This window comes from Chenopodium quinoa, unplaced genomic scaffold, assembly GCF_001683475.1.
Source record: "Chenopodium quinoa cultivar QQ74 unplaced genomic scaffold, ASM168347v1, whole genome shotgun sequence".
NCBI classification, from domain to species: Eukaryota; Viridiplantae; Streptophyta; class Magnoliopsida; order Caryophyllales; family Amaranthaceae; genus Chenopodium; species Chenopodium quinoa.
In genome coordinates this window covers 5495380-5509119 of record NW_018742205.1, presented here as the reverse complement: position 1 = coordinate 5509119, position 13740 = coordinate 5495380, and the positions used below count along the sequence as shown (strand labels likewise).

General features: G+C 33.4%; 2 protein-coding genes across 2 annotated transcripts; one reads left to right on the top strand and one right to left on the bottom strand.

Moving 5' to 3' along the window:
- Nucleotides 1-4357: 4357 nt before the first annotated feature.
- Nucleotides 4358-7669, top strand: LOC110730447 (zinc finger CCCH domain-containing protein 48-like). The gene is made up of 8 exons (XM_021910252.1): nt 4358-5846; nt 5942-6037; nt 6148-6237; nt 6344-6445; nt 6555-6821; nt 6948-7007; nt 7167-7264; nt 7367-7669. The coding sequence occupies exons 1-8, from the start codon at nt 5313-5315 to the stop codon at nt 7518-7520; spliced, it is 1401 nt and encodes a 466-aa protein (XP_021765944.1). The 5' UTR covers nt 4358-5312; the 3' UTR covers nt 7521-7669.
- A 1200-nt stretch (nt 7670-8869) lies between these two features.
- LOC110730438 (CASP-like protein 4B3) lies at nt 8870-12657 on the bottom strand. The gene is made up of 3 exons (XM_021910244.1): nt 12334-12657; nt 9442-9577; nt 8870-9253 (listed from the first exon to the last, which is right to left on the bottom strand). The coding sequence occupies exons 1-3, from the start codon at nt 12582-12584 to the stop codon at nt 9065-9067; spliced, it is 576 nt and encodes a 191-aa protein (XP_021765936.1). The 5' UTR covers nt 12585-12657; the 3' UTR covers nt 8870-9064.
- Nucleotides 12658-13740: the final 1083 nt, after the last annotated feature.

The window sequence follows — 13740 nt, the reverse complement described above, 5'->3', positions numbered from 1 at the left end:
ATGTGAGGGATTATATCTGGTGCTACATATGAGGATGTATGAATGTATAGATTTTTGTGCTAAAGATAGTGAAGGATGTAAATAATAAATAATTAACGGACATGCTGAAATTGCCAATATCACAATTCAATAGTAAGCTAAAATTTCCAAGTAGATAAACCAGTAGCAATAATCTAATAGAAGAACATCGTATTACATCAAAAAGAACATTATCAGAAACATTAACTATAAATAAAAGAACATTAACTTTAAATAAAAGAACATTATACAAATTTGAGAAAAAAAAAAAGTCGTATTACCTCAAAAAGAACATTATCAGAAACAATTAATTAATCATTGAATTATTTCCTACTAAATAGATCTACCATTTTTAATTGCATTGAAAACTTCAAAATTCCAAATTACCTCATAAACAATAACAGAGACCCTACCAAACAGATGTACAATTTTTTTAGTACACTAACAACTTGAAATGCCAAATTAAGTGAGAAAAGGATTTTTTGTACTCCACTTACTTTGTTTTTGCCAAACTTTCTACGGATTTCAAGATATGAGGGTCCACAATTGGAGCAACATCTTCACCTTCTTCTTTCTTTTTGCTTTTTTTTTTCTTTAATATTTTTGAAAGCTGCTTTCAACGGAATATCTTCCTCATTTACCACTTTTTGTTCACTAAATTAAAAAAATTAAAAAATAAATCAAACAAACATGCGTAGAACTTCTTAACTTTCTGATATACAATTATCTTTTAAAACACAATTAAAAGTAAAAAATTATAGAATTGAATGAGAAATTCGCACTTACGCATCGTTTTTGGCCTTCATAATTGCAAAAAAACTTGATTAATTTATGAAGATGATTCGATTTTTGAGTAAATTAGGGTTTCTTTGAAAGGGGGAAGATGAACTACTTTTTACTTTTCTTGCATAGTAAATGTTAGGAGAGAAAAAAGGTAAAAGTTTACTCAATTACTTCAATTAAAGTGGACCCTGAAATTTTCAAAAGCCCATTAACTGTTCATCCTCAATTAAATGCGCGTACTCTTAAAACGTATAAGATGTTCTTTTATGGACCATGTTCTTTTATTATTCATAGAGTGATGTTCTTCCGGATGTACCATGCGCATGGTACACCCGGGTGTACGAAACAATTATTGTCACAATAATATCTCATAACAAATTAGTTGAGGGTTCGATCTCATAACCTTTGTGAATGTAAAGAAACTCTTGGCTAGTCAGTCACCTTTAAGGCTTTACGTGGAGCACTTGAGGAGTTGAGGTGAGAAGAGTAGTCATTATGTCGTACCATACAATCAGTGCTAGTATTTAAAAAAAAGGGGGGGGGGTGTTAAGAGAGGAAACAAAAACGTAGACACTGTATAGTGGCCTGAGTTGAGGAAGCCATGATTTTGTATTCTTGTTAAAAATGATAATTAGGAATGAATGAATGAAGTATTCTTGTTACTAGTACATTATCAGATACGGAGAACATACAAACTCTTTTGAAAACTCTTTGTTTTTTTTTTTTTTTTTTTTTTGAATGAGTACACTTATTTTATGTCGAAGTATATATAGTTTATCAAAAAATATAAATAATATTTAAAAAAAATGGATAGATTTCTATTGAACAACTTCGAAAAAACATAAATAATTATCACAGAGAGAAGATGGCCATATAAATTAAGTTTTGTTTTCCTTCTCAAATAAAGAAAATTATACATAATATTTAAGGCTTATGAATCTTCTTTTACACTGATAACCTTAAATAAATAAATATAAAAGTTGGATAAACCTTTTAATTAGCTAAATTAAGGATCAAGGAATTTCATAATATGTATAAATCCTTTATGTTTGCAGGGCGGTATTAATTAGTTACTAAAACAGTTTCCTAAATTATACCGATTTATATGTATACGATAATACGAGTATACGACTATATAGATTACTAAATTAGTTTCCTAATACAACCAAGCTAAGGACATGGGCTATCTAGATTGTTTGTATACGGGCTCAATTGTTGTTCTCTACACATAAATTTGATAATCATAATTTCTCCTTAAAATTTCTCAAGAATTGAACGAAGTTCGATTGGTATGGAAGAAAAAAAAAAAAAGGTCTAATCGACAGGTTTGAAGAACTTCAATACCGTGATTCCTTGTAGCCATGACACTAATGATACTATGAATCCTAACTCGTGTTCTTTTCCTGGGAAACTGAAATCCTAGATAGCTACTGCAAGAGGGGGGTGAATTGTAGAATGGGTGAAATAGTAAACTTTTTGCGGAATTAAAACAATGTAAAACCATAGAGAGCAATGATATGGGTTTTTCGAAATTTTCACTAAATAAATCAAACTCTTTTACAAAGTGAATACTCAACCCGAATTAAGTTCCACAAGAACGGAACTTATTCCCAACTACGGTCCCTCAACCGTAGCTAACTCTCTTAAAAGTTTCAACTCTGAAACTTTCTTCACCTCACAAAATACAACTCTCACAAATACCCCAAAGTCCCAATTATAGTAAGTAATACAAGACCTAACGTACAAGAGAATATAAAAAGTATTTTAGGAACTCTCTCACGCTTTTAGACAATTTGCTCACTGGAAATATAATGCTCAAGAAGTCCATTTCTTTCTAAGATCAATTGCATGTATTTATAGAGTGGTAGCTTAATAATTATCATCCCATCATTTACACAAACACATGCCATCACTCCCACTAACACATTGTCTCAATCACAATAACTAGGATTAATCATTTATATTCCAGTTAAACGTTATTTATTTTAATCTTTATAATAACGTGCCTTACTGAGTTCCAAAACCAACTTATATTCTCGAGTACTTACAAATAATCTAGAATCTGGATTTGCACGTTGTACTTGTGTGAATGCTACTCCGTATTCCTGATTTAGTGTTCCTACTTCGGAACGGGGTGTGGATGCTACTCCGCATTCCTGATTTAGTGTTCCTACTTCGGAACGTTTTTCATTGCGTGAACCTTTTGTTTACCAAAGACTTAAAAACATTCATTAGTCAAGTTTGTCAGTTTGTTCATAAAAACCATAAGGGTCAACAGAAACTCAAAGTTAGATTAAACTTTGATCACCATAAATCTTAATTTATTACCATACTGATGGTCGAAAAATGTTGAGCATGCGAAAACTACCTACAAAGGAATTTCTCTTGATTAACCTGTTTTGCATATTGTACATGGAAAAGAGTTGAGTCTCTTAAGAGGCAAGAACAACAAGGTTTGGACTTTGGAACATGAAAGTGGTTTTCTAAAGAGGGTTGAAGTTTCTAATTTGAGGCTTTTTCGTATTGGTCTTGATTGAGTTTGCAATGAAGAGGAGTTCGAGGCGTGTGTTGTTACCTCCGAAGATTTTGTTGAGGAGGAAGTACCGATTATCAAGGAGCTTAGTATTGACGAGGGTAATGATAATGATAATGAGTCTTTGAAAAGAGAGGGTATGTGTGGTATATGTCTACAAAAAATTGAAAATTTTATGCGAAAAAGGGGGCAAAGATCTTAAGGCAGCGAGTAACGGCGATGATAATGTTAGTATTGTAACAAAGTGGTTAAAATATGGTGCCTAGCTACAGTCCTACCGTATCATGGATTTCTTATTTTAATAAAGAGGATTTATATATAATGAGATTATTTTGGAGAATTTATAATATGGTGCCTAGCTAGAGTCCTACCGTATCATGGATTTCTTATTTTATTATGATTACAACTCTCATGAGTCACGGTCTTGCTGGTTTTTTTTTATATTTTTTTTATATATATATTTTATTCTTTTCATATGGAAATTTATATTAGGATATATGTTTATTTATGTTAATACATACCTGCTACTTAAATTACTACTATATATTTTTAATTTATGTTATTTAATACTTCGTACTTCCTTTGTTCTTTTTTTTTTGTCCCATAGCTAATTTTTGGGGTCAATTTTTAATAATTTTGACCACAAGTTCCCATTAATGTACAATAGATAATATTTTAAAGTGGGATCTTGTTGTATTCGTCGAATTGTATATTTTATTAATATCAAGTTTTTATAATACACTTATAGATCTTGAGATATATACGTTTATCACGCGTCTCGAAAACCGTGAAAATTCCAATGGAGTAAAAAAAAATGACAGAGGGAGTAATAGATATGATGAGTAAAATTCGATCACTAAATTACCTATTTACCACTTCTCAATAAGTAAAACTAAGTTACATTAATCTATAGTCTATACACATGGGAAAACCTCTCATACACTTACTGTTTCATTTAAGGACTTCCAACAACAACCTCTCATATCAAAATTCAATCAAAGCACAAAAAAAAAAAAAAAAAAAAAAAAAAAAAAAAAAAAAAATTATAATAATATTGTGTTTGGAAAAAAAAAAAAAAAGTTAGGTTATGTGTTATCCCTTGTTAAGGTTGGCCCAACCCTAAATCTTGGCAATCAAGGAATAGTGAACAAAAAGAAACCTATAAATATAACTAACAGCTTAAAAACGACATTCATATTTTCTGTTTCACCGTCTTTCTCCTCTCAAACCTTTGATCGCAAAACTAACATCCTTACAATTCTCAATTCAATTTTTCTCATAATCATCAATCGATCAATCCCTTTTCTCAATCGATCCATCTCTTCAAATCGTGGTTTTTCAGGTTTGCTAACTTTACAATCATAATAATTCGCTTATTACTCGTATTTCCTCTGCAGTATTCTTTAACTTAGGGTTTACGATTATGGGATTGTTCTCTCCAATTACGACAATTTCGATGCTGAATTTTGATTTCTGGTTTTGGTTCTGGCTATATAGGGTATCGATTTCTAGGGTTACGGTATTGGGGCTTTTTATGGCTACTTCCATGTTTAGATTTTTAGTTTTAATTTCTAGGGTTCTAGCGTTTCAATTGCAAAAAGGGGGTTTTGATTTTATTCGATTATTGTTACTCGTTTTTGGATACGAATCATTGGTTGGTTACAAGATCTGATATTGCATCTCTGATTGGTGGATCGATCAATTTATATGATGTATTGATTTGTTCGATTGATAACACACCCAGAAGAGAATTGTTGATTCAATAGGCTAGTATTGTGTCGAATTTGAAATTCGGATCGTTTCGGTTTTTATTCGATTTGCTGTGGTTCCGGTTGATTTCTTGGACAAGGGTTTTTGCAGTTACTCTCTATATCATCAGAAGAGAGGGGAAATCATACCAAAGACACACCTTTAATTGCTGAGACGAATTATAGTTGCGCGCGATTAGTTATGTTTATGTTTTTTGTTGTCTAGAACGATGGAAACTATCACAAGAAGAGTCACACAGAGACAGAACAGGGCTTCATTCAGCTGGCACCGTCAACCCTCCACTGCTCCTTCCAATGACAAAGTCTGCAAGTTTTGGTTGGCTGGAAACTGTAGAAAAAAATCGTGTTGTTATTTGCACCCAGAGGTCACTGCTGCACCCATCAAGCGCGTTTTGAAACTGAATCGCGCTAGTTTCAAAGAGTCCCATGAACCAAAAAAGCCGTTGAATGCTAATTGTAAGAGACAGAATGAAGATAGCACTATTGAGGTTAAAAGGAAGCATATTTTGTCCTCTAAGAACGAGGTTGTCCAAAGTGATCCTGCAAAAATTGGGAAAAATGATCATTCATGTCAGGCTGCTTCTAATGCTACAAATGGAGATGTTAAGAGTGCCCCGCGTACTAAAATATGCGAGTACTGGTTAAAAGATAGCTGTGTTTATGGTGATAAGTGCAAAGATTTGCATTCTTGGTGTTATGGTGATGGATTTTCTGTGGTGGCTCAACTTCAGGGGCATAAGAAGGTATACAACAAGAAAATTGCTCAATTATTAATGTGTATTAACTATATTTGTTCTGATTATCAGTTTTCTGATTTTGCTCACATGAAATTTCTTAGGCTATCACTGGAATTACTCTTCCATCAGGCTCTGATAAGCTTTTCAGCTCTAGTAAAGATGGGACTGTTAGAGCTTGGAATTGCCATACTGGTGAGGTAGATATCATCAATTCTTTCTCTATACTAAACATATATACAGTGTACTCATGACTGAGTTTAGGTTGAGGATAGATCATTAAACCACTTGATTATTTTGGTCGATGCAGTGTATAGGTGTTGTTGATATGGGTGTTCCGGTTGAATGTCTGATAAGTGAAGGACCATGGGTGCTTGCTGGTTTAACTGATGCAATCAAGGTAATTTGATGAAACATTGTTATGGCCTCAAATTATGTGACTTTCTTTGTCTTGAACTTGTGGATCCATAACTGATTTGTTCTGGTTTTATTTTGTCTTGTTTTAGGTTTGGAACATCCAGACGAATGCTGAATTTACTTTAAGTGGACCAGCTGGACAAGTATATGCTATGGTTGCTGTTGATGGATTGCTATTTGCCGGAGTTAATGTAACTACTTATCTGCCTTAAACTTGGGACTTCAACCTGTCTATGTATAAAATTTCTGTTATTCATGTTATACTGATTTAGTTGGTTCTGTATTCTACTTCTGCTGTAGGATGGCTCGATATTGGTGTGGAAATTTAATTTTGAAGCTACTATGTTTGAAGCTGTAGCACCACTGAAGGGTCATACTCAAGCCGTGGTTTCATTGATTTATGGGGCTAAAAGACTTTATTCTGGTTCAATGGATAGCACAGTAAAGGTTTGGGACTTGGAGACTATGCAATGCATCCACACCCTCGCTAAGCACTCTGAGGTTGTGATGTCCGTGCTTTGTTGGGAGCAATTTCTGCTTTCATGCTCTTTGGACCAGACATTAAAGGTAGATATACTTCACTCTAGCTCTTTAAGTTTTAGTAAAGTAATTTGTAAATATGACGGCTTCTTAGGGCATTTAAAGTATTTTTCTTTGCATTCTAAGCAATTCTGTACACCTTTCAATATGCAGGTTTGGGCTGCCTCTGAAGCAGAAGATCTAGAGGTCACTTATGAACACAAGGAGGAGCATGTATGTCATCTCTACTCAAATTTTCTAATGATTTTTTGATGTGTATAATAATAAACTAACTTACAATTCATTTTTAGAGAAAGACTTCGTTCATTTCTTTCATTTTACTTTTTATGATTCTGTCAACAAATTTCTTACCCAACTGCATCTTCCTTGCAGGGTATTCTCTGTCTGCATGGTATGCATGATCAAGCAAATAAACCAATTTTGCTTACCTCGTGCAATGACAACACCGTTCGTCTATATGACCTGCCATCGTGAGTATCTACACTAGTTTGAATTTTTTTCTTTTTCTCTTTTTTCCATTCCAAATGATACCCTTGCTTATTGTTCACAATTTCTGGGTGCCATTGCTGCAGCTTTGCTGAGAGAGGCAAGATATTTGCGAAACAAGAAGTCAGGGCTATTCAGATCGGCCCTGGAGGGCTTTTCTTCACTGGTGATGGAACCGGTTTGTTGTCAGTTTGGAAATGCTCAAGTGACTCAACTGCAACACCTCCTGAAGCTTCTTAATTTGAGCAGTTTAGTTAATTATCATGCCAATTCAATTTTGAAAATAGAAGTAATTGTGTATTCTTCCCACGTGAATGTAACACATTGTTACAGACCTCTCTCTATATATAATCTCTTTTAACAACGTACAGAGTACAAGACTACAACATATGGGTAGCAATGTTTTAAGCTATATATTATTATTGCCTTTGGAAACCAGGCTTCGCAGAACATCTTTAATACAGCAAAATGTTAATCTGTAATTTTAGAATCAAACGCACCTTAATTCAACAAGGAATCAAACGAACAAAACAAATCAAACCAGAACTACTATAAGTTTCTCGTCTACTCTAATGAGCTTTAACACAAAATGGGTCGTAAAAATTCATCATTGACAGAAAACTATTTGGAAAAACCAAAATCAGAAGATAGATCCATCAATGAATTTGATAGATCAAAAACGAGAGCGAATTAAGTGAATATGCTTTCGAAACTCTAATTTGAATGCCCTTGCAAAAGACTGTCATATACTGTACCTAAGATTTATATTTTCCTGACTCCTGTAAAATACACAAATTACCTCGAACATTGACGGTGAATTTTGGTTACATTGCCTCATCTTGTAAAATGCAATTAAGATGCTGATACACATCAGAACCCTAAAAACATATACACCTTGAATATAAACATATGAGGAAAATTATAAAGTTTTATTTTAACCATAACTTTTATTGTGGTATATAAAATGTCGTACTATCAATATTTTATGTGTCATAATTCCGTCAAATTATAAATGGCACAAGTTAATTTATTTTGCTAGTTTGGGTTGATTCTGAACTAGGAACCTTTGTAGACATATGAGGTAAAACTTACTTGATGCGATATTATGAGTGCATCTCAGCGCATAGTTGCTATGCGTTTACAATGCATATAGGATGGTAGAAATGTAAATTTGTTAAGCTTCAATATTAAAATTGAAAAAAGCTGACTCTACAGTGGTACATTATAATGTACCATTATGCTATATAATGTACTATTAAAGTATAAGTTGTCTTAATAGTACTTTTTGCATGCATGTAGTGATACTTTTTATCATCCTATAGGTTAAATATTTTCCCCCAAAATACTTACCACCTGCCATTTATTATGCATATAGTGGTACATTTTTTCATCTTATTTGTTTACTAACAAATAGCAGTTATGCGCTAAGGGTTAACCCAATATTATATTAATCTAAGCCAAGTAATTTAATTATTACATTGGGTCAAGTGAATCTATTGTCAAGTGTTATGGTTATAATAAAAATAACAATTTATTTTTAGGATGAAGCATATATGGAAGCAATTGGCAAAGCAGCAAATAAGGGAGACAAAAATGGTAGTATTAAGAATATTGACATCGGCACTCAAAAGTTACAAATTAATCAATCCAACAAGAAAAACATGTTTACTCTAATAAACTAATAAGGACAAATAGAAAAGCACAAATCAAAGAAAAGATGAAAACATGAAAATAACAATAAAAACTTAAGAAATCAACATTTAGTTGACAAAGAGTTTAAGACTTTATAGATTAGCGAATAAACGGTATGAAGATAAGAGTGCTGCAGGTGCTAAAAATATAAATGCTAAAACAGACATGCTGACAGATGCTGCCACGAGTTGTAAGCCTGTGTTTGTGTAAAAATCATTGCTTAATTCGATGGACATTGTTGCCCCTGCTGATCCGGATGAAAATACCATGTATGCCAAAAACTGCAAATTTCCAAAGCAAAAGTAGTTAGTTATCCATTATTGACATTTAAACCCATAAAATAGTTAATGTGACTATTATTATTGGTCATGTTGACTTTTTTTTTTTTTTTTTTTTGGGACAATCATGTTGATTAATTCATTACAATGTCAAAGGTAATTGCCAAAAAAAAAAAAGCTATAATATTGACCTGATCTCCGCAAAAATCGATCCAAATTGCAATCTTAGGTGAAATCACATCCTTTTTGGTGCGAAGTTCATGACCTTTTATCCCAACTTGCACTGTTGTATATACCATCACAACAATAGCTATACCAAGCACATAACTACGACATAAAAAAAAAGGAAGTTCCATGTCAAACAATACACCCCATATTAGGTGCGTACTCCAAATACAAAGTATAAGTGTATAACCCCTATAATTATCTAAAAACACCCTATAATATTCTTTATATATGTGTATACACAGCGATCAAGATCAACTATATAAGTCAACATTTGAGACTAATGGAGAAGGGAAGAGATTAATGATCCCCACTCCAAAGTACAAGGAGATAATAGAGACCCTAAAGTTACAAAAGTGAGCTTTCCATCATAGCCACCAAACAAACTTGGGTAATAAATTTAATTAAACACAACATATATAGCATCATGTTTGGCGTGGATGAGTAAAAAGAGGCTTCTGTAACCTTTTTTTTTTTTACAATAAATAAAATATTAATAGAATTTGGAAAGATGACTCTCTTTACTTCAAATACTCCAAACCGCCTGCAAATTCTAAAGTACTTGCATCACTTTGATCTTTCCGTAATCTAAAGTATTTACAATCAAAGTCATCTTTCCAAATTCTATTAATAGAATTTGGAGAGATGACATAATACTTACATCATTATGCGCTAAACAAGTCATAACTTTTAGGAAAATTTGAATTTTAGTACCTCGAATATGGGGGTAATTGAATTTTAGTACCCATCTAAAATTTTATTTTAAATTAGTACCTCCAAAAACACAAAACTGTAGATTTCAGTACCTCCGTCCATGTTCCGTTAAGTTTTTCGTTAGTGGGGCCCATTTCTAATTATTTAATAATTTAATTTATTAAAAAAAAACATTTTATAAAAAAAAACTTAAAAAAATAATTAATTTGGTTGTTTCCATTGACTCTCTCATTAATAAACAATACGGGCGTGGAATATCGGGTCGAATTTCATCTTCCATCTCAAAATCATCCATATTCAACCGATCTAAAACATACCCATTTCATCAAATCATTAATCAACAAAAACCCAGAAACCATCAACCAAATTAACAACAACAAAAACATTTTTTCAGATCTAAAAAACAGGAAACAACAAAAACTATTAATGAGAGAGTCAATGGAAGGTAGAAAAAATCCATTGATGAAAAGCTTTGATTTTGAAGAGAGAGAAAGAGAGAGTCAATGGAAGGCCACCACCGGCGCCGCCAACCCCCATCGCCGTCACCCATCCCAATTGACCACCCTCGACCCACGAAGTCAGCCGGCCGACCTTCCTCGAACCACGAAACCAGCCGTCCGACCACCCTCAGCTCGATCGACCTTCGAAACGAGCCCAACTGTACCCTGGTTTGACGACGGTTTTGGGTAAGGGAGAGGAAAACTGGGGCGGTGGTGGGTTGATTTGTTGCAGTCGGCTTCTTGCTGGGCTAGTTTAGGTAGTTCGACGCTGGTTTGGAGTCGGGAGATGACGATGGGGGCTTCTCGCTGGGCTGGTTTGGGTTGGGGTCTGATCTGGGTAGTTCGGCGACGGCTTCGGGTCGGGGAGACAACGATGGGGCTGGGTTAGGGTGACGGCCACCGTTGCGCTAGGGTTTCGGGGAAGGGGAAAACAGGGAGGGAAAGGGAGGGGTGGGGTGTCGCGGCCAGGAACGAGGAAGGGAGGGAAGATGGTGGTGGTTGCGCCGGTGCCAGGGAAGGGGAAAACAGGGAGGGAAAGGGAAGGGGTGGCCGGCGCCGGTGCCAGGGGAATTCGGCCACCAACAGCCGGAAGCCGGCGCCGGCGGTGGTGGCAGTGGTTGTTTTTATTATTATTATTTTTTTAGTTTTTTTTTACAAAATTTTTTCCTTTTTTTTAATAAATTAATATTAAATAATTAGTTATTGGGCCCCACTAACAGAAACTTAACGGAACTAGACGGAGGTACTAAAACCTATAGTTTTGTCATTTTGGAGGTACTAATTTAAAATAAAATTTTAGATGGGTACTAAAATTCAATTACCCCATATTCGAGGTACTAAAATTCAAATTTTCCTAACTTTTACTATCAACAACTTCACACATTTAGAAATCTATTATTAAAAAAATCAAATTTAATCTAACGACATCAACAAACCTTACATAAATCTAACGACATCAACGAGCTTTACATAGCTAGTCAAAGTAGCGTTTATGAATAATATAAAAGGTTGAGATCATATGAATAATTAATGCAAGTATTTTGGGATAACGGAGTAATCTACTTGAATGATGAGAAAGGAGATATTTAAAAATTATTACTCCCTTTTTTTTTTCTCAATTTTGACCATCTTTTGTTGCTATTATATAAACTTGATATGTCAATAATAATGTATACTTTAAGATATAAACCAACAGATCGAGCAACTTATTTAATAACATTTTAATTTATATAATAGCAAAAATGATGGTCAAAGTTGACAACAAAGTGTGTAATTATTTAGAAACGGAATAAGTAATATAATGGTGAGAATTTTTATTTCATTGTAGCTTTATAGTACTCCCTCCATCCCTCTATTTTTACCCTATTGCCATTTTTTGGTCAAATTTTGAAAACTTTAACCTAAATTACCGTTAATTTATAAAAGATAATATAGTCATGAGTAGTCTTGTTAGATTCGCCTCATTATATATTTTATTAATATCACGTTTTTATAATTTTTACGTTTATGAAAATAAAGATATAGACATTTTAAGGCGCGTCTTGAAGACCGTGCACAGTCAAATAGGACAAAAAAAATAGGGATAGGGGGAGTAACTGACTGTAATATTAGTAAAAGTTTGACGTGAGAAACAAGTATAAATACCTTAACCCTGAATATAGATAGAAGTCAGTAACAGCAACCATAAGAATGAAAGAGAGGAGAGAAACGACCATAGCACATGACCTAAAAATAAATGCCCATAGCTTTAACCGATCACCCTTCAATTTCTTCCCATCAGAAGATCCCGCCGGCATGGTGTTTGCTTCCGGCATCACTCCAACCCCACCCTCGATATCGTTACCTGGAGGCCGTGGAAGGGTTCTGGCCGCTTCTTTCTCCGGTTGTTGTTGCATTTTGTACAAAATAAAACAAGTGGTTTGGAGAGAGATGATGTGATATTTTGTTCAATAACTTCTACGTACACTATTTTTTCTTAAATAAGTACTATTGTACTAAGTATATTGTATGTATTCAACTATTTTATATGGTTAACACATAATAAAAATTATTGTCAATGAAACTAAGCTATGAAGTTCGTTGACTAATCACCCATAATGGTGCAAAAAGGCTGTCTTCAAGTATCTAAGCACGTGAATAGTGGTAAATATGTAAATCTTGATGATTACGGATTACTAACGACGACTTTGAACGTAGACTTAATTAATTTATAAAGCTTAATTTTAAAGGGACGATATATCTAGAATTCTATGACAATTATATTGTGTTATGTGTGTTAAATGATTGAATGTCCATAGCCTATATTTATAGGTGTAGATGGAGCTTGAAAGAAATTAAATGGTCAGAATATTCCAGAAATTCCTCCATCATTCTTTTATCCATAATGTTCTAGAAAATTCAAGAACCATGTATTATATTCTAATAGCTTCCAATATCAATAATGCTCTAGAACATTCAAGTAGGATATTATTCTAGAGAAATCAAGAGCAGGTAATGACCTTACTTAATTATTCCGGAAGCCTCTAGAATATGCACAATACTCCACCAAAATGATGGGCCTAGAAAATTTGGGCCATACCCAACATATTGTACATAGTATGTTATAATATATTTATTTAATTGTAAGGTTGTTAGTTCGTTGAATTTATTATAATATGGTGTATTTAAATGAACAATAGAATGTCAAGCATTAACAACTCATGCTCATAAATATTGCATAACGATGTGGCCAAGACCAAAGCTCAAACAAATTAATCATGTCATTGCATGCGATTATTTAAGCTACTTGAAGTATAATACTAGACGAATAATTCCAAGGGCGATTCTCTTGGGAATTGGTGCATAAAACTAATGAGATAGCACAAATGTTTTTTTATTTAAAAAAATTATCTTGAAAAGTCAAGGAAAACACTCATTTTTTATAACAAAAATCAAATATTCTCTTGATCAAATTTTTCCTAAAAAAAATCTCTTCACAAGTGTTATGGTGCTACATTAGCTACTAAGCTTTGCACTGAAAAAATAAAAAAAAATAAAATAAAAAATCTATCT

Bases quoted from the DNA above. Each gene is read 5' to 3' on its own strand.
- LOC110730447 (XM_021910252.1), top strand. From the start codon at position 5,313: ATGGAAACTATCACAAGAAGAGTCACACAGAGACAGAACAGGGCTTCA. The intron at 6,446-6,554 runs GTAACTACTTAT...CTTCTGCTGTAG, and splicing joins TGCTATTTGCCGGAGTTAAT to GATGGCTCGATATTGGTGTG. The intron at 7,008-7,166 runs GTATGTCATCTC...TCTTCCTTGCAG, and splicing joins ATGAACACAAGGAGGAGCAT to GGTATTCTCTGTCTGCATGG.
- LOC110730438 (XM_021910244.1), bottom strand. From the start codon at position 12,584: ATGCAACAACAACCGGAGAAAGAAGCGGCCAGAACCCTTCCACGGCCT. The intron at 9,578-12,333 runs GTATTTATACTT...TTTATGTCGTAG, and splicing joins TATCTATATTCAGGGTTAAG to TTATGTGCTTGGTATAGCTA. The intron at 9,254-9,441 runs GTCAATATTATA...GGAAATTTGCAG, and splicing joins TCGATTTTTGCGGAGATCAG to TTTTTGGCATACATGGTATT.